This window comes from Gopherus evgoodei, unplaced genomic scaffold, assembly GCF_007399415.2.
Source record: "Gopherus evgoodei ecotype Sinaloan lineage unplaced genomic scaffold, rGopEvg1_v1.p scaffold_40_arrow_ctg1, whole genome shotgun sequence".
NCBI classification, from domain to species: Eukaryota; Metazoa; Chordata; order Testudines; family Testudinidae; genus Gopherus; species Gopherus evgoodei.
The window spans coordinates 2,307,492-2,322,759 of record NW_022060061.1 but is presented as its reverse complement, the minus strand read 5'-3'; the positions used below and the strand labels follow the sequence as shown (position 1 = coordinate 2,322,759).

Genomic DNA, 15,268 nt, shown 5'->3' with positions numbered 1-15,268 from the left:
GTGGGCCTCAGTCCAGTTTCCAAGGGTCTGCTTTGTAAAAATAATTCACCATGACTGGCATTAACTGACTTGTTGACAGTACAGAGGCCAAGTGTTGACTAGGCCACAGAGATTGCTGTCTGCTGGGTGGGGTCCTTGCCCCTTTGGAAGATGGCATTGGAGGAAGCTTAAGCTGGCCCCAGCCCATGCTGCATCTGCTCTGTGGACAGAGGACTTTAGTCTCAGAGGTTTGTTCTGTTGGCACCTTTTCACCAGCACTAGATTAATACACGCTTTAGCTGCAAACCAGGACGCTGCTGCTGGCTGTAGTTCACATCCCAGGCCAACAGCGAAAGGCTGGGGGCTTGAGCCTCGAACATGGTTCTTAGGAAGCACTCGCACCATTTCACAGGAAAGGCTGAAGCTTCAGATTCAGCAGGCATGTGGACAGAGGGGTGGGGCAGTACAACCTAGGTCCAGCCTTCAGTGCTCCTGGTGACAGTGCAAAGCACAGCTGGCTCCCATCCCCATGCAAAGGGGCCAGCCTCAGCTCCCTGAGAGATTCATTGCAGGCCCTGGTGCCTGCCAATGGGGGAGCCCCTCACTGGGTCTCTGGAGGCATCCCCTAGAGACTGGCCCCCTGGGAGGTGGTTGCCTCAGCCCTCCCCACTCCCTGCCCTCAGGCCTGCTGTCAAGGGGGGAGTCAGTTTTTGGAGGGAGATAGATGGAGGTGGGATTTTGTGGGAGCTAGGGGAAGTGTCCATGGGCAGGGGGCAAAGGGGGAGGGAGCGGAGCGGTGGGATCTGGGTGTTTGGTGGGGGGTTGTGAGAGCAGGGAAGGGGCATAGAAATGTCAGGGGTGGTTATCAGGGCTGGGGCCAAGTGTGGGAGCTGGGATGCGCATGGGAATGTCAGGGGGGTTTAGGGGGGCTAGTGGTGCTTGAGGGGAGAGCATGGGAATGTTTGAGGGGGGTTGTGGGGGCTGGTGGCGGTGCCTGAGAGTTGTGGGGATTGGGGGGAGCATGGGAATATTGGGGGTGGGTTGGGGGGGGTCTGGTGGCGGTGCCTGAGGGGTGTGGGGACTGGGGGGAGCATGGGGAGGTTCGGGGGGCTGGTGGCGGTGCCTGAGGGTTGTGGGGATTGGGGGGAGCATGGGAATGTTGGGGGTGGGTTGGGGGGGTGTCTAGTGGCGGTGCCTGAGGGGTGTGGGGACTGGGGGGAGCATGGGAAGGTTGGTGGGGCTGGTGGTGGTGCCTGAGGGGTGTGGGGACTGGGGGGAGCATGGGAATGTTGGGGGGCTGGAGGGGTGGGATGTAGGGGGAGCCTGGGGGAAGATGGGAGTCTCAGGAGGAGGCTGTGGAGCAGGTGGAGATCCGGGGGGCTAGTAGCAGGTGTGGGGGCTGGTGGTGGTGCCTGAGCGGTGTGGGGACTGGGGGGAGCATGGGAAGGTTGGGGGGGCTGGTGGTGGTGCCTGAGGGGTGTGGGGACTGGGGGGAGCATGGGAAGGTTGGGGGAGCTGGGGGGGTGGGATGTAGGGGGAGCCTGGGGGAAGATGGGAGTCTCGGGAGGAGGCTGTGGTGCAGGTGGAGATCCGGGGGGCTAGTAGCAGGTGTGGGGGCTGGTGGCGGTGCCTGAGGGGTGTGGGGACTGGGGGGAGCATGGGAAGGTTGGGGGGGCTGGTGGTGGTGCCTGAGGGTTGTGGGGATTGGGGGGAGCATGGGAATGTTGGGGGTGGGTTGGGGGGGGTCTAGTGGTGGTGCCTGAGGGGTGTGGGGACTGGGGGGAGCATGGGAAGGTTGGGGGGGCTGGAGGGGTGGGATGTAGGGGGAGCCTGGGGGAAGATGGGAGGAGGCTGTGGTGCAGGTGGAGATCCGGGGGGCTAGTAGCAGGTGTGGGGGCTGGTGGCGGTGCCTGAGGGGTGTGGGGACTGAGGGGAGCATGGGAAGGTTGGGGGGCTGGTGGTGGTGCCTGAGGGGTGTGGGGACTGGGGGGAGCATGGGAAGGTTGGGGGGGCTGGAGGGGTGGGATGTAGGGGGAGCCTGGGGGAAGATGGGAGTCTCGGGAGGAGGCTGTGGAGCAGGTGGAGATCCGGGGGGCTAGTAGCAGGTGTGGGGGCTGGGGTGGAGCCAAGGGGGTGGGGTTAAGGGGAATTGTGAGGATGGGGGGGGGACATGTGAGTGGGGGAGGGGAGCCGAGGGTCACTTGTGGCCCCCTCAGCGCCTGTCCCTGCCGCTCCTTCCTTGTGTGACTGCGCCCGGCTGGGGCGGACCTGGGGGGGTCGGGGGTTGGGGTCTCAGCCACAGGGCGCTAGGCCCAAGGGACGCCATGTCTGAGGGGAAAGAGCCGCCCGCCGCTGCACACTACTCGACGCCTCATTGGCTGAGTTCCCTGCCAATCTTTACCAATCAGAGCCCAGCGCGGGCTCCTGGAAGACAGGAACCCGCCGCAGCTTAATAACTCTGGTGCTGGTTGTCTCTGCCTGTGACAGGCGGTTTCAACTGTCCCTCAAGCGTCCCCGGTTAGTCTATTGGTCTCTGGAATAAGGGGCGGGCTTTTGTGTATTTCAAACCTGCAAGTGATTGGTGGTCGGATATGTCAAATCAATTTCATCCACTTCCCATTGGTTCTTTTGGAATCTGGCCGTATTATATCCTCGCCCCCACCCTTTCACTGCCTCCTTGCACATGATAGGTGGGGTGACCTGTTAATTACAATTGGTTTCTTTCCCTGTTTTCTGGCCCCGCCCTCATCTCCTCAGCCAATCAACGCGTCTCTTGTTCGCGCTGACGCTTTTATGTATGAATGAAGCCGTGGCCCCGCCCTCTCTCTTCGGATTGGCTCTCGCGTGGGGAGGGGGCGAGGCTAGAAGGGGGATTCCGAGCTCAGGGAGTCACGTGAAGGGCTGGTCACATGAGAGCAGGAGCTGCCAGCCAGGCACGGGGACCCGCGGCTGCAGGCGGAAGATGGGGCTGCCTGTGGGGCTGCTCCTGGGCCTGGGGCTGCTGGGGGCGGCCGCAGCCGGCTGCGGCTATGAGGTGAGGCGGGCAGGGGGGGAGCAGCCCCAGGGGGCTACGGGTGCGGGGCCCTGGGAGGGAAGGAGGGGGGAGCGTGGAGGAGAATCGGGGGGTCCTGGAGGGGGGGCATTAGAGGGCTCTGGGGAAGTGGGTGGTGCTGGGATAGGGGAGATCTCTGGGAGTGGAGAGCAGGGGAAGGAGGGTTGCGGGAAGGGGGGCTCGGGGAACCGGGAGGTGTTTCTGAGCGGTGGGGGAGCTTTGGCTGGAGAAGAGGGAGGTGAAGGAGTGAGAGGAGGGCCCGGATGCGTTGGGGGTTCTGAAACTGTGGGGTGAAAGGGGGAGATGAGGTTTGGGGGTGGGCGTGTTCTTGTGTTTTGGGGGAGCTTGTGAGCCATGGTGGGGAAGGCAGGACAGTCCAGAGTTTAGATAGTTTTGCAGTGGCTGCATCTGACCCCCCCCCCCAACACACACATATTCATCCACTGCCCAGTTCTGGGCCCTGGTGGGGAGCTGGGGGCTCAAAGCAATGCTTAGTCTCAGTAGCAGATAACTAGCCTTCTCAACGGTCACCCCCCACCCCTCCTGAGTTCAGTTAAACAGGGAGCACTGAACGCATGAGCTTGGCTAGAGCCCTAGCAGTGGAGGCGTTAGGGGGTTAATACTATGCAGTTTGGTGCCTTTGTCTGTTTCTGCATTTTGTTCCTCTTCCTTTCCTCCCCCATCTCCCTAGACTGTCACTTCCTCTCAGTGAGATGATGATTATAATAATTAGCCACCTCCCATTGTGAGCTCTGCAAAGTTGAGCACTTTGGCCAGGGTGACATCTTTCCATTTTACAGCTGGGGAGCCTGCGACTCAAGGCTGGGGACAGTAGAACCCAGCTCTAACCTGCTCTAACCACTGGACACCACTCTCCCTACCAAGCTGGGGATCAGACCCCAGATTCCTGACTTCTAGCCACCAACTTTGCCTCCCTCCTAGAGCTGGGGCTAGAGAGTCCTAACTCCCCAGTCAGGTACCCCTGGTCTACACTGAACACTTAGATTGACCTAGCTCTGTCGCTCGGGGCTGTGAAAAAGTTAGTGTCATAAGCGCTGGACTTAGGACAACCTAACCCCGATAGATACAGCTAGAATCCTTCTGTCAACCTAGCTGCTGACTCTCAGAGAAGTGAATTAACTACATCGATGGAAAAACTCCTTCAGTCTGCTGTTGACGTGTGATTTATTGTTCAGTAGCTGTTTGTCCAAAGCCCTGGATAATCTAGTGCCGGGAACAGTCCAGCTCTGAGCAGGGGGCTGTGAAGAAGACAATTGCCGCTTTCCACCTCTAGCGTCTTCTCTTGGCTACACCGAGCAATATCCATTCAGATCAGTATCTCTTATCTGCAGGATATTGGCCCAGAGAGCCCTTACAATGGGGTTTGTTTGTACGCTGCGGCCTTCCCCTCCAGTTCGCAGCATGTCTGGTTCTTTCTCTCATAGTCCTGCCCAGCCACTAAAGCAGACATGCTGAATGTCCACTTGATCCCTCACACGCACAACGACGTGGGCTGGCTGAAAACTGTGGATCAGTATTTTTATGGAGGTAGGTGGCGGAGATGGCGCGCAAGGGGCGGGAGGGAGGATTTCCATGCACCGGAGCTGCTGCCGTCTGACTCAGTGGGTTAATCCTTGTCTCTTGCCTCGAACTTGCCATCAGTACATCTCAAAGCACTTGACAAAGGAGGTCAGTATTGTGACCATTTTATAGGTAGGGAAACTGAGGCACAGAGTGAGGAGATTTGCCCAAGGTCATCCAGTAGGCCAGTCGCAGAGCCAGAAATTATAGACTCTGGCTCTCCTGTGGCCCAGAGAACAGACAAACCCTGGATCTCCTTTCCCCAAACACTAAGCCAGCTGGCCCACGCAGCGGGATCAAATCTGAAGGCCAGTGTCGCTGTCTGATCCTGTTTCTGCTGGGTTTAGAGCTGGCTGTGACCCTGCATGAGTCTAAACTGAGGGAGGGTTCCTTTCTGCGCCAAGGTGTGGGCAGGGGAGGAAGCGCTGCTCAGAGATGCACTATCTTAATCCTGTCAGCATACTGACTTCCTCTGCTGCTGATGGAGGTAGAGAGCACCTCCCAAACCTGGCCCTGCGGTAGGGACCTGCTCCAGGCCTGGGGGAAGCTCCCACCTCGCCTCCGTGCCGGATGCTGGATAAAGTCTGTGTCGCCTGCTAGAATATTTCATGGCAGTTCACAGGCACTCACAGACTAAGCATCCTAGCTTCACGGGGCACAGTGAGGGAAAGGACTTGCCTGTGGTCACATAGTGAATCTGAATGGGGATTAGAACCCAGGAGTGCTGAAAGCCCCACTCTGCTTTAACCACTAGACCCTGCTCCCTCTCCAGATCTGGAAATAGAACCCAGGAGTCCTGAACTCCAGGCTCCACTAGCCTTGTGCTTTAATGACTAGACCCCACTACTCTCCCAGAAGCCAGGAATCTAGGGCCTTCCTGCCCCCCAATCATTAGATCATGCTTCCTCAGAGTATTTTGTATCCTCTGGCCAAGGAACATGTTGAACCTTTGTCATTGCTCCGCTGTTCTCCTCTGGCCATAATAAGCCTGTGGTCTTACTCACCTGGATATTAATGTCACCTTTTAGAGGCCATGTCTCATGTGGGTGGCTTTTCCATGACATCAGTCAAGGCCAGCACATAGTTAGTGGAAACATTAATGCCTTTGGAGCATCTTATCTCTCAGGCCATAGAGAAAGCTGTGCAGCATGGGCGTGACTTAAGCAGAAGTCTAGGACATGGGGCCTTTCAATGGGGGGGTGGGGCCTGGCTGACTCAGTGGGTGGGGGATAGGCTGTGGGATGGGGGCTGACTGGTTGATGGGTGAGACTCCAAGGGGTGCTGTGCGTGCAAGCTGATCTCACCCTGATGCTGTCCCTGCTCAGGGAGGGAGACAGATTTTGAACTGCAGAAGGTGTTTGGAGGAGAGGAAGAGGGTGCAGAGCAGTTAGGAGGAGGGGTGCTTATCCCTGCTCTGGAGAGACAGAAAGATCTGAGATTCCCAGGGGTGCTGCCATGGCCGGGGGGGGGGGGGGGATCCCGTTCTGCTGAGGGGTGCTGTGGCTGGGTCGGGGGGACCTGGCTCCGCAGCTATCCCTGCTCTGTGGGTTCCTGGACGTCTCTGTTCACCCCCATGCCTTCCGTCTGCAGCGCGCAACGACATCCAGCATGCTGGTGTGCAGTACATCCTGGACTCCGTCATCCCCCAGCTCCTGGCTGACCCCACCAAGCGCTTTATCTACGTCGAGGTGGCCTTCTTCTACCGCTGGTGGCGGCTGCAGGCCGAGTCCATGCGGCAGGCGGTGACGCAGCTGGTCAATGAGGGTAAGGGATCCCTCACTGGCCAGCCAGTCGGGCGCTGCTTTTGTGGCAGAAGGCGGTGTGACCTGCACTGCTGGGCCTGGTGATGTCCTCCATCCGCTCGTACAGGGGGTGTCTGCATAGGTGGGACAGATGGGGAGAGACAGACACGCTCACAGGGATTCTTTGCCTCACTTGGGGGTGTGTGTTTCTCTCACACTGACGCCCACACACCAGGCATAAGCTCCCTGACTATATGTTGTGCAATACCGACTAGTGCAGGCCCGTGTGTGAAAGACACACACCCAGATAATATGCCTGGCTCAATCAGTGGGCGATCGTGGTGTGATGGGTTCGGTCACAGAGACCCCCTTGGGACTGTCACCTGATGTGCTGAAGTTACCTCTGAGCCTGTTTTCCCTGCCATCTTGGGACTTCAGGACCCTGCCTTGTTGAGCCAGACACGCTAGCCTGCTGCAAACACAGACATAGGTCCATGTCCCCAGAGCTGCAGACTTTAACCAAAAACTGCTCAGCAGGTCACCTATCTCCAGCACCCAGATACCAACTCCCAATGGGATCCAAACCCCAAATAAATCCGTTCTACTCTGTATAAAGCTTATACAGGGTAAACTCATAAATTGTCCGCCCTCTGTACCACTGCTAGAGAGAGAGATGCACAGCTGTTTGCTCCCTCAGGCACTCATCACTTACTCTGGGATAATAATAAACAAAAGTGATTTTTATTACGTATAAAAAGTAGGATTTCAGTGGTTCCAAGTAATAACAGACAGAACAAAGTAAATTACCAAGCAAAACAAAAGGAAAAACACACAAGTCTAAGCCGAATACATTAAGAAACTGGTTTCAGGTAAATCGCACCCTCAGAGATGTTCCAATAAGATTCTTTCACAGACTAGACTCCTTCCTAGTCTGGGCCCAATCCTTTCCCCTGGTACAGGCCTTATTACTTCCAGCAGGCATCTTAGGTGAAAAGCAGGGGCTTTCTCATGACTGGGACCCTCCTTGTCCTGCTCCCCCTTTTATAGTTTTGGCACAAGGTGGGAGTCCTCTGTCTCTCTGGGTCCCCACCCCTCCGTCTAAATGGAAAAGCACCAGATTTAAGGTGGATTCCAGTATCATGTGACATGGTCGCCTGTCACTGTAAGACCTCATTCTTCTGACACGGGCAGGCTTGCAGGTAAACAAACCATTTGCAACCAATTGTCGTGGTCAGTGGGAGCCATCAAGATCCTAAACCACCATTAATGGCCCACCCTTTGCATACTTGCACAGGACCTCAGAGTTCTACTTTATATTCCTAGTTTCAGATACAAGAATGATACATTCATACAAACAGGATGACCACACTCAGTGGTCATAAGCTTTGTAATGATACCTTACAAGAGACCTTAGCATAAAGCATATTCCAGTTACCTCATAGTCACACTTATAAACATATTTTTATAAAGCATATGGAGCGCAGCGTCACTATAGGCCCACGGCCCGTGTGTGTGAAAGAGACATGCCCAGATCATATGCCTGGGTCAGTCAGTGGGCGTGCGTGACCTGACACACAACAACCCAGCCAGACTCCCTGTGTGTGCGCGAGCACATTAGATCCCTGCATTGGCCTGTACTCTAAGTGCCTGTGCCCATCCCAGGGTGTGGGTCTCACTCTCCCACACTGACCCTTTGCCTGTACTGGTGGGTACCTCGCAACACACACACACACACACACAGAGGGAGCAAATGTCGGGGGTATGTCTCTGTCACACATGCATGTGGGGCGTTTGCTTGGGTCATCTTGTGTCTCTCGCACAACTTGATTCAGATCTTTGTTGGCATGGTGTAAAAAAGCAGATCACAGACACTCCTCGCTATGGCTGCGGTAGCCCACACGCATGGGTGTGTGTGTCTGCCAAACGCGCACACACACACGAGTGTTTGCTTGTGTGGATCAGTTGACCTGTGCCATCTTCTGTCCATTCCGCCCCACCCCCTCAGATGGTCCCTGGCTTCTCTCCTTCGGCCTCTCCGCTCGCCTGGCGCTGAGGGCGACCCGCCTCCTTTCCCTCCCCACAGGACGGCTGGAATTTATCAACGGCGGCTGGTGCATGAACGACGAGGCGGCCACCCACTACAATGCCATGATCGACCAGATGACGCTGGGGCTGCGCTTCCTACAAGAGACCTTCGGGGAGTGTGGCCGGCCCCGCGCCGTCTGGCACATAGACCCTTTTGGCCACTCTCGAGAGCAGGCCTCCCTCTTCGCCCAGGTGAGGTCCTCTGGGAGGGGCCTAGAACTGCCCCCCAACAGGCAGGGACTTCGGAGGCCAAGGGGGTAGCCTGCTGGGGACAGTGTGTGTCACTCTCCATCAGCAGGTCTCAAAGTGCTTTGTGCAGGTCAGGAGCATTATCCCCACTTTCCAGGTGGGGAAACTGAGGCATGAAGCAGGGGCGGGACTTGCCCAAGGTCACCCAGCAGGCCCGTGGTAGAGCTGGAAATAGAATCCAGGTCTCTCGAGTCCCTGTCCAGCGCACTAGCAATGCTGCTGTCTGTGTTTGCTGGTTCTCCGAGGCTGTTGGCATTGACCCCTCCCTCCCCTGGTGTCCTTTCCAGATGGGCTTCGACGGCTTCTTTCTCGGCCGCCTGGATTACCAGGACAAAGCCAGCCGGGAGCAGCTGCGGGAGATGGAGCAGATCTGGAGAGCGAGCGCCAGCCTGCAGCCACCCAGCGCCGACCTTTTCACTGGTGAGCTGGAGGAGGGGTGCTGGCAAGTCTTCTCGGGATGTTCCAAGGCCCAATTTTGGTGGGTGGGACACCTGAGCCACAGACAGACGGTGCCATGCACCAATGGGCACCCAGGGTTGGCAGCTGGGTGGGCTCCATAGGGGGTGTGTGTATGGGGGGGGTGACTCATGGTTGAGGGGGAGGCAGTGGCAGAAGCAGGAAGGCTGCCCCAGGCCAACCCACCTGATAGGATCTAGGGTGTCCAGCTGAGGGCCTGGGATGGAGAGGAGGAGAGGGGCTGGCCTGGGGGTCCCGTTTTGTACTTCAGAGGTGGCACCCCTAGTCCGGAGTCTGGGGCAGAGATGGGGTGCCTGGCCTGAACTCCTGGCTGGATGCAGTCTGATCTCCCCCTCCCTCCGTGGTGTTTGCACCCCTGTAGGCCAGTTCCTTTTGCCCTGGGGGAGCCTCACGGGGCAGAGCTGCCCATGGAACCTGGCTCTGTGCTGGCCCCCAACACCCGCATCATCCCTCACATCACTGGCTGGATCCTGCCCAGGTGCCCGTGCCCCCCGGTGATCTTGTTCCCAACCCCCCCTCCACTCAGGTGTCCTCCCCAACGGCTACAACCCGCCCCTGTCCCTCTGCTGGGACCAGTTCTGCTCCGACAGCCCCATCGTGGACGATGCGAGTGATGAGAACAATGTCGACAGCCTGGTGGTGTATTTCCTGGAAACGGCGGCTACCCAGGTGAGAGCAGGGAGAGGACACTCTGCAGCCAGCTGGCCTTATGTCTAGGGCTTAGAGCGAAGGGCTGGGAGCCAGGACGCCTGGGCTCTATTTCTGGCTCTGGGAGGGGAGTGGGGTGGAGTGGCTAGAGCAGGGGCTGAAAGTCAGGATTCTTGGGTTCGATTCCTGTCTCGGCTGGTGCCTGAGCTTGGATAAGTTACTGGGACACTCAGCTGTTCGTGGCTGACTCTTGCGATTGGCTGGCGCTGAGAGGCTGCCTGGAGATTGGGGCAGGATTTATAAGCCGGGTGGGGAATTGCTGGTCCATGGGAGAAAGTCACAAGTGTCATTTCATAGCCAGAGAGGCACTGTAGTAGAGACCCTTTCAGGGGACGAGTTTCTTGGCTGCATTGTTACCATCACCACTGCGCAGCCAGACGCCGTTTCTGTCCCTGGTTCCTGTGCTAGGGAATAACGGACCAGCCCCAGAAAGGAGTGGGATGGGATTGTCTCAAGGACGATTCCAGCCCCCGCGACACGCAGCCAGTCTCTGTCTGGCCGCAACACGCAGCTGAATATTTGGGCCCAGTCCTCATTTTCTTCCTCCGCCCCAGGATCACACTGGGGGAGCCTCCCTGGGGGACTCTCCAGGTGTTCTCCATCATTCGCTCCGGTGACCGGTGTGTCAGCCCAGTGCCCCAGGGCCCCTGCCCCGCAGCTCCCTACTAGAGCAGGTCAGAAATGCGTCAAAATGACTTTTCCACCAAACGTCCATTTTGCAAAACCAGCATTTCCTGCTGGGAAAAAAAAATGTCAGTTTTGCCAAAACAATTTTGACCTTTCCCGTGGGGAAAGCAGAACCGACATCTGCCTGCCAGGCTCTCGCCACGGGGCCGCCTTAGCCCGGGATCTGGGTACCGAGCGGGGGGTGTCTCTGAGTGGGGAGCTTGAAGGGTCACCTTCCATTGTCTCCTTGCAGGCCAAGCACTACCGCACCAACCACATTGTCATGACGATGGGCTCGGATTTCCAGTATGAGAACGCCAACCTATGGTACAAGAACATGGACAAGCTCATCAAACACGTCAATGCACAGGTAATGGGGGATCAGGAGCCCCTGGGGGGTGGGGCATAGGGATTTCCCCCCAAGGGACTGCGGGGGTGGGGGTTAGGAGCCCCTTGCTGGGCAGGGCTCCCCCTGTCAGGTGGGGACCTGCCTGGGATGCATGGTGGGCCGGGAGAGGGTTGGCAGCCACATGGCCCAAGCAGGAGGCCTGCTGCACTCAGCAGGGCCCTGCTGAGATTGGGCAATGGCCGGGCTCGAACGCGGGTCCTTGGCCTCTGGGAGCGGCAGGCTGCAGCAGACTCCTTACCCTGACTGGCCACTAGGGGACGACAGAGCCCACCCGGCCCGATTGCCAAACCTGCTCCCTCCATCCCCTTGTGTCTCTTCCAGCAACACAACGGGAGCCAGGTTCACGTGCTCTACTCCACCCCCACCTGCTACCTGTGGGAACTCTTCAAAGCCAACCTGTCGTGGTGAGCGCCGGGGCCGGGTGGGGCTGGCGGGAACCCGCTTGGGGTGGCCTGCGCTGTCCTGCCTCCACCGTGCTAGGGCGGAGGGGATGGGCTTGCCAACCCCCGGTGCGTCTCCTTTGGAGGGGTAATGATGGAGCCCCCCCTGCTTCCTGCAGCACAGCGTCCCCTAGTGCCACATTGGAGTCAGCACCACCTGGGAGAGCAGAGCGCCCCCTGCTGAGCCCCCATCCTGCTTCCTGCAGCACAGCGCCCCCTAGTGCCTCATTGGGGTTAGTGCCACCTGGGAGAGCAGAGCGCCCCCTGCCCTGCTCCCTGCAGCACAGCGCCTCCTAGTGCCGCATTGGGGTCAGCACCACCTGGGAGAGCAGAGCACCCCCTGCCCTGCTCCCTGCAGCACAGCGCCTCCTAGTGCCGCATTGGGGTCAGCACCACCTGGGAGAGCAGAGCGCCCCCTGCCCTGCAGCACAGCGCCCCCTAGTGCCGCATTGGGGTCAGCACCACCTGGGAGAGCAGAGCGCCCCCTGCCCTGCTCCCTGCAGCACAGCGCCTCCTAGTGCCGCATTGGGGTCAGCACCACCTGGGAGAGCAGAGCGCCCCCTGCCCTGCAGCACAGCGCCCCCTAGTGCTGCATTGGGGTTAGCGCCACCTGGGAGAGCAGAGCGCCCCCTGCCCTGCAGCACAGCGCCCCCTAGGGCCGCATTGGGGTTAGCGCCACCTGGGAGAGCAGAGCGCCCCCTGCCCTGCTCCCTGCAGCACAGCGCCTCCTAGTGCCGCATTGGGGTCAGCACCACCTGGGAGAGCAGAGCGCCCCCTGCCCTGCTCCCTGCAGCACAGCGCCTCCTAGTGCCGCATTGGGGTTAGCGCCACCTGGGAGAGCAGAGCTCCCCCTGCTGAGCCCCCTGCCCTGCTCCCTGCAGCACAGCACAGCACCCCCTAGCCCTGCACTGGAGTATATAAACGAGCACATCTCTCACTAGTTTCTTCCGTGCCATTATAACCCTCCTCTCTGTTCCTCAGGGACTGGGAGTGGCTGGTGCTGAGTGCAGGGGCTGAGCTGTGGGACTGACTGGCTGGCTACCCTCCTGCGGCCAGGCGGGGTGGGGTGGATTGAGGAGGGGGACGGGAGTAGGTCTGGGTCTCCTGGACCCATGAGTCGCAGAGGGGACCCTCTTTGGTGTCGCGCAGGTCCCTCAAATACGACGATTTCTTCCCTTACGCTGACGGGCCGCACCATTTCTGGACAGGCTACTTCACCAGCCGGCCGGCCTTCAAGCGCTACGAGCGACTGAGCAACAACTTCCTACAGGTGGGGAAGTTTTCCAGGTGGGGGCAGGGAGTCTGGGATCCCACCCACGTCCCTTGTCCCTGTGATCTGCTGCCTTTTGGTCTTCCCAGCAGCCTGTCCTGAGCAGGACAGAGAGGAGGTCTGAGCCTGGCAAGTCGGACTCCTGGGTTCTTTCCCCAGCTCTGGGAGGGCAGTGGGGTCTAGTGGTTAGAACAGAGGGCCAAGGAGCCAGGTTTCAGTCTCTGGCTCTGTGCGACTTTGGGCAGATCCCATCCCCTCTCCATGCCTCAGTTTCCCTCTCTTATGAAATGGGAGTGGCAAGTCCCTCCTGGAGGGTTACCGGATGCAGATACACGTTCTCTTATCCCTGTTCCCCTTCCCCCCCTGCAGGTTTGCAACCAGTTGGAAGCCTTGGCTGGTCCGGTGGCAAGGATGGGCCCCTACGGGGAAGGAGACAGCACCGTGCTCCGTACGTGAGCCACTGAGCCATGAATCACCCCGTTATCGGGATTCCCCCCAAACTTATCCTGCCCCCTGCAGGCACTAGGGGGAGACAGAACAAAGGAACAGCTCCTGTCGCAGCCAGCAGAGGGCAGTGCTGCCTTCTCCATAAACAGATGTCTAGCAATGTGGCCCATGTGGACCAGTGCTGCAGGGATTGGAGGCTCTGGCAGGGGAGTGGAGTCTAGTGGTTAGAGCAGGGGCTGGTGTCAGGACTCCTGGGTTCTACTCCTGTCTGTGTGGCCTTAGCCAAGTTGCCAAGTTGATGCTGGATTTTGGGACCAGGGGGAGTCTTCAGGCCCGGCACGGGACGTGCAGACCCAGCCTTCTGTTGGAGAGGTTGGATTTGGGGGGGCTGTCTGGCCCCACAATCCCCCTTTCCCTGCCCCCCGCATCGTCCCACCTGGCGGGTTTGGCGCAGCTCCCTGTTCCGCCCCTGACGCCCCGGCTCCCCCACAGGCCGGGCCATGGCAGTGGCCCAGCATCACGACGCCGTCAGTGGGACGGAGAAGCAGCATGTGGCTAATGACTATGCCAAGCGCCTGGCTGCCGGCTGGGATGCCTGCCAGGTATGTGCTCTGCCTCCTTGGCACTCTGTTCCCCTCCAGAGATCCCGGAACCTGACTCTGCCTCCTCAAGTCTCCCTGCAGTGAGTATCCAAGGCAGGATGGCCCAGGGAAAAGGCAGCCTGCGGGGGTGTTGAAGTAGCCAAGGACCTGCTATGGCCCCACCCCAGAGGTGGCTGCATCTCAGTGCCGGGCAAGGGGATTTAAAGGGGACCTCCCCAATAACTCCTTATTCTTCTCAGCAAGGGGTGGCCCTGGTGATGCTTTGCTGCACAGCGCCCCCTAGCACCACCCAGGGTATTGGGGTCCATGCTGGCTCCAAGAGGAAAGCTCCCCACATCATGCTTCTTGCAGCACAGCGCCCCCTAGTGCCACTTGCAGGCATTGGAGTCGAAGGGGAGAGCTCTCCCCCTGCCCTGTTCCCTGCAGCAAAGCGCCCCCTAGTGCCGCTCCAGGGAATTGGGGGAAAGCACTGACCATGAGGAGAGCATTCCCCACCCTGTTCCCTGCAGTGCCCCCTAGTGCCACCCTCGGGCATTGGGATCCACGCTGGTCCCAAGGGGAGAGCTCCCCTGCTCCCTGCAGCACAGCGCCCCCTACTGCCACCGCAGGGAATTGGGGGCCAGCGCTGACCATGAGGGGAGCATTCCCCACCATTCCCTGCAGTGCCTTCTAGTGCAGGAGTTCTCACAACACATTTCTTGCTTGCCTCAGAGCGCTGGTGGCCATACTGACACTTTTTCCTAAAATTATTTATTTTTCCTCGAGTTAATGTGCATGCAGACATCCAAATCATTGTAATTTATTTATGTAAAGTTTTGGCGGGTTTTGCCCTGCCCTGCCCTCCTGCTACCACATCTCCCCTCCCCCACCCCCCCGCCTGTCGCTGGCTTGCTGCGTCCCTCCCCCACCCCTCCGCCTGCCGCTGGCTTGCTGCGTCCCTCCCCTCCCCTACCCCCCCCACCTGCCGCTGGCTTGCTGCATCCCTCCTCAGTCCCCTGCCCCCTTTCACCTCCTCGCTCCCCTGCCAGACACTCCCCTGTCCGCCATGAGAACCACCGCTGCTGGCTCACTGCTGCCTCCTCCCCCCCGCCCCCTTGTCACCTCCTCCCCTTGCTCCTTCAGCGTTGTGTCCCTCACCTGTGTCTCCAGAGAGGCGGTGCAGGGCGGCGCATCCAGGAGCAACAGGGAGGAAAGGGGAGGGGCTGATGGTCCCCCCCCCCATCACTGCCCAGGAAGCTGCTGTGGGTCAGCACTGACTGTGAGGGGAGAGCGACCCATCCTGCTCCCAGCAGCACGGCACCCCCCCCCCCGGAATTCGTGTGTGTGGGGGGTGAATCTCTTGTCTCTCACCTGATGGGAGGCATCTCTCCTCTTTGCAGGTCCTGGTCAGTAACGCTCTGGCCAGCATCAGCGGCAACAAGGAGAACTTCATCTATTGCAACTACCTCAATATCAGTGTGTGCCCGCTGACCGAATCCGCCAGCACCGTAAGGACCTTGGTGTTTAAGGCGCGGGAGGGGAGCTGGGCCTGGGAGCCAGCTCCGCCAGCCCAAGAACGCAG

At 59.1% G+C, this 15,268-nt stretch overlaps 1 protein-coding gene across 2 annotated transcripts in view; it reads left to right on the top strand.

The window, feature by feature from the left end:
• The first annotated feature begins 48 nt into the window (after positions 1 to 48).
• The window catches only part of MAN2B1 (mannosidase alpha class 2B member 1), a 30,367-nt gene continuing 15,147 nt past the window's right edge, over positions 49 to 15,268 (top strand). Inside the window, exons 1-12 of one of the 2 annotated variants that reach the window (XM_030545919.1) lie at positions 49 to 227; positions 4,477 to 4,579; positions 6,203 to 6,376; positions 8,438 to 8,631; positions 8,976 to 9,108; positions 9,692 to 9,834; positions 10,793 to 10,909; positions 11,270 to 11,352; positions 12,538 to 12,658; positions 13,028 to 13,106; positions 13,598 to 13,707; positions 15,087 to 15,194. In XM_030545919.1, coding sequence (XP_030401779.1) covers positions 186 to 227; positions 4,477 to 4,579; positions 6,203 to 6,376; positions 8,438 to 8,631; positions 8,976 to 9,108; positions 9,692 to 9,834; positions 10,793 to 10,909; positions 11,270 to 11,352; positions 12,538 to 12,658; positions 13,028 to 13,106; positions 13,598 to 13,707; positions 15,087 to 15,194 — 1,407 coding nt within the window. In that variant the 5' untranslated portion in view covers positions 49 to 185. Of the gene's footprint in view, positions 228 to 2,891; positions 3,014 to 4,476; positions 4,580 to 6,202; positions 6,377 to 8,437; positions 8,632 to 8,975; positions 9,109 to 9,691; positions 9,835 to 10,792; positions 10,910 to 11,269; positions 11,353 to 12,537; positions 12,659 to 13,027; positions 13,107 to 13,597; positions 13,708 to 15,086; positions 15,195 to 15,268 lie in introns of those variants that run through there. The other variant, XM_030545918.1, reaches the window with a different exon arrangement.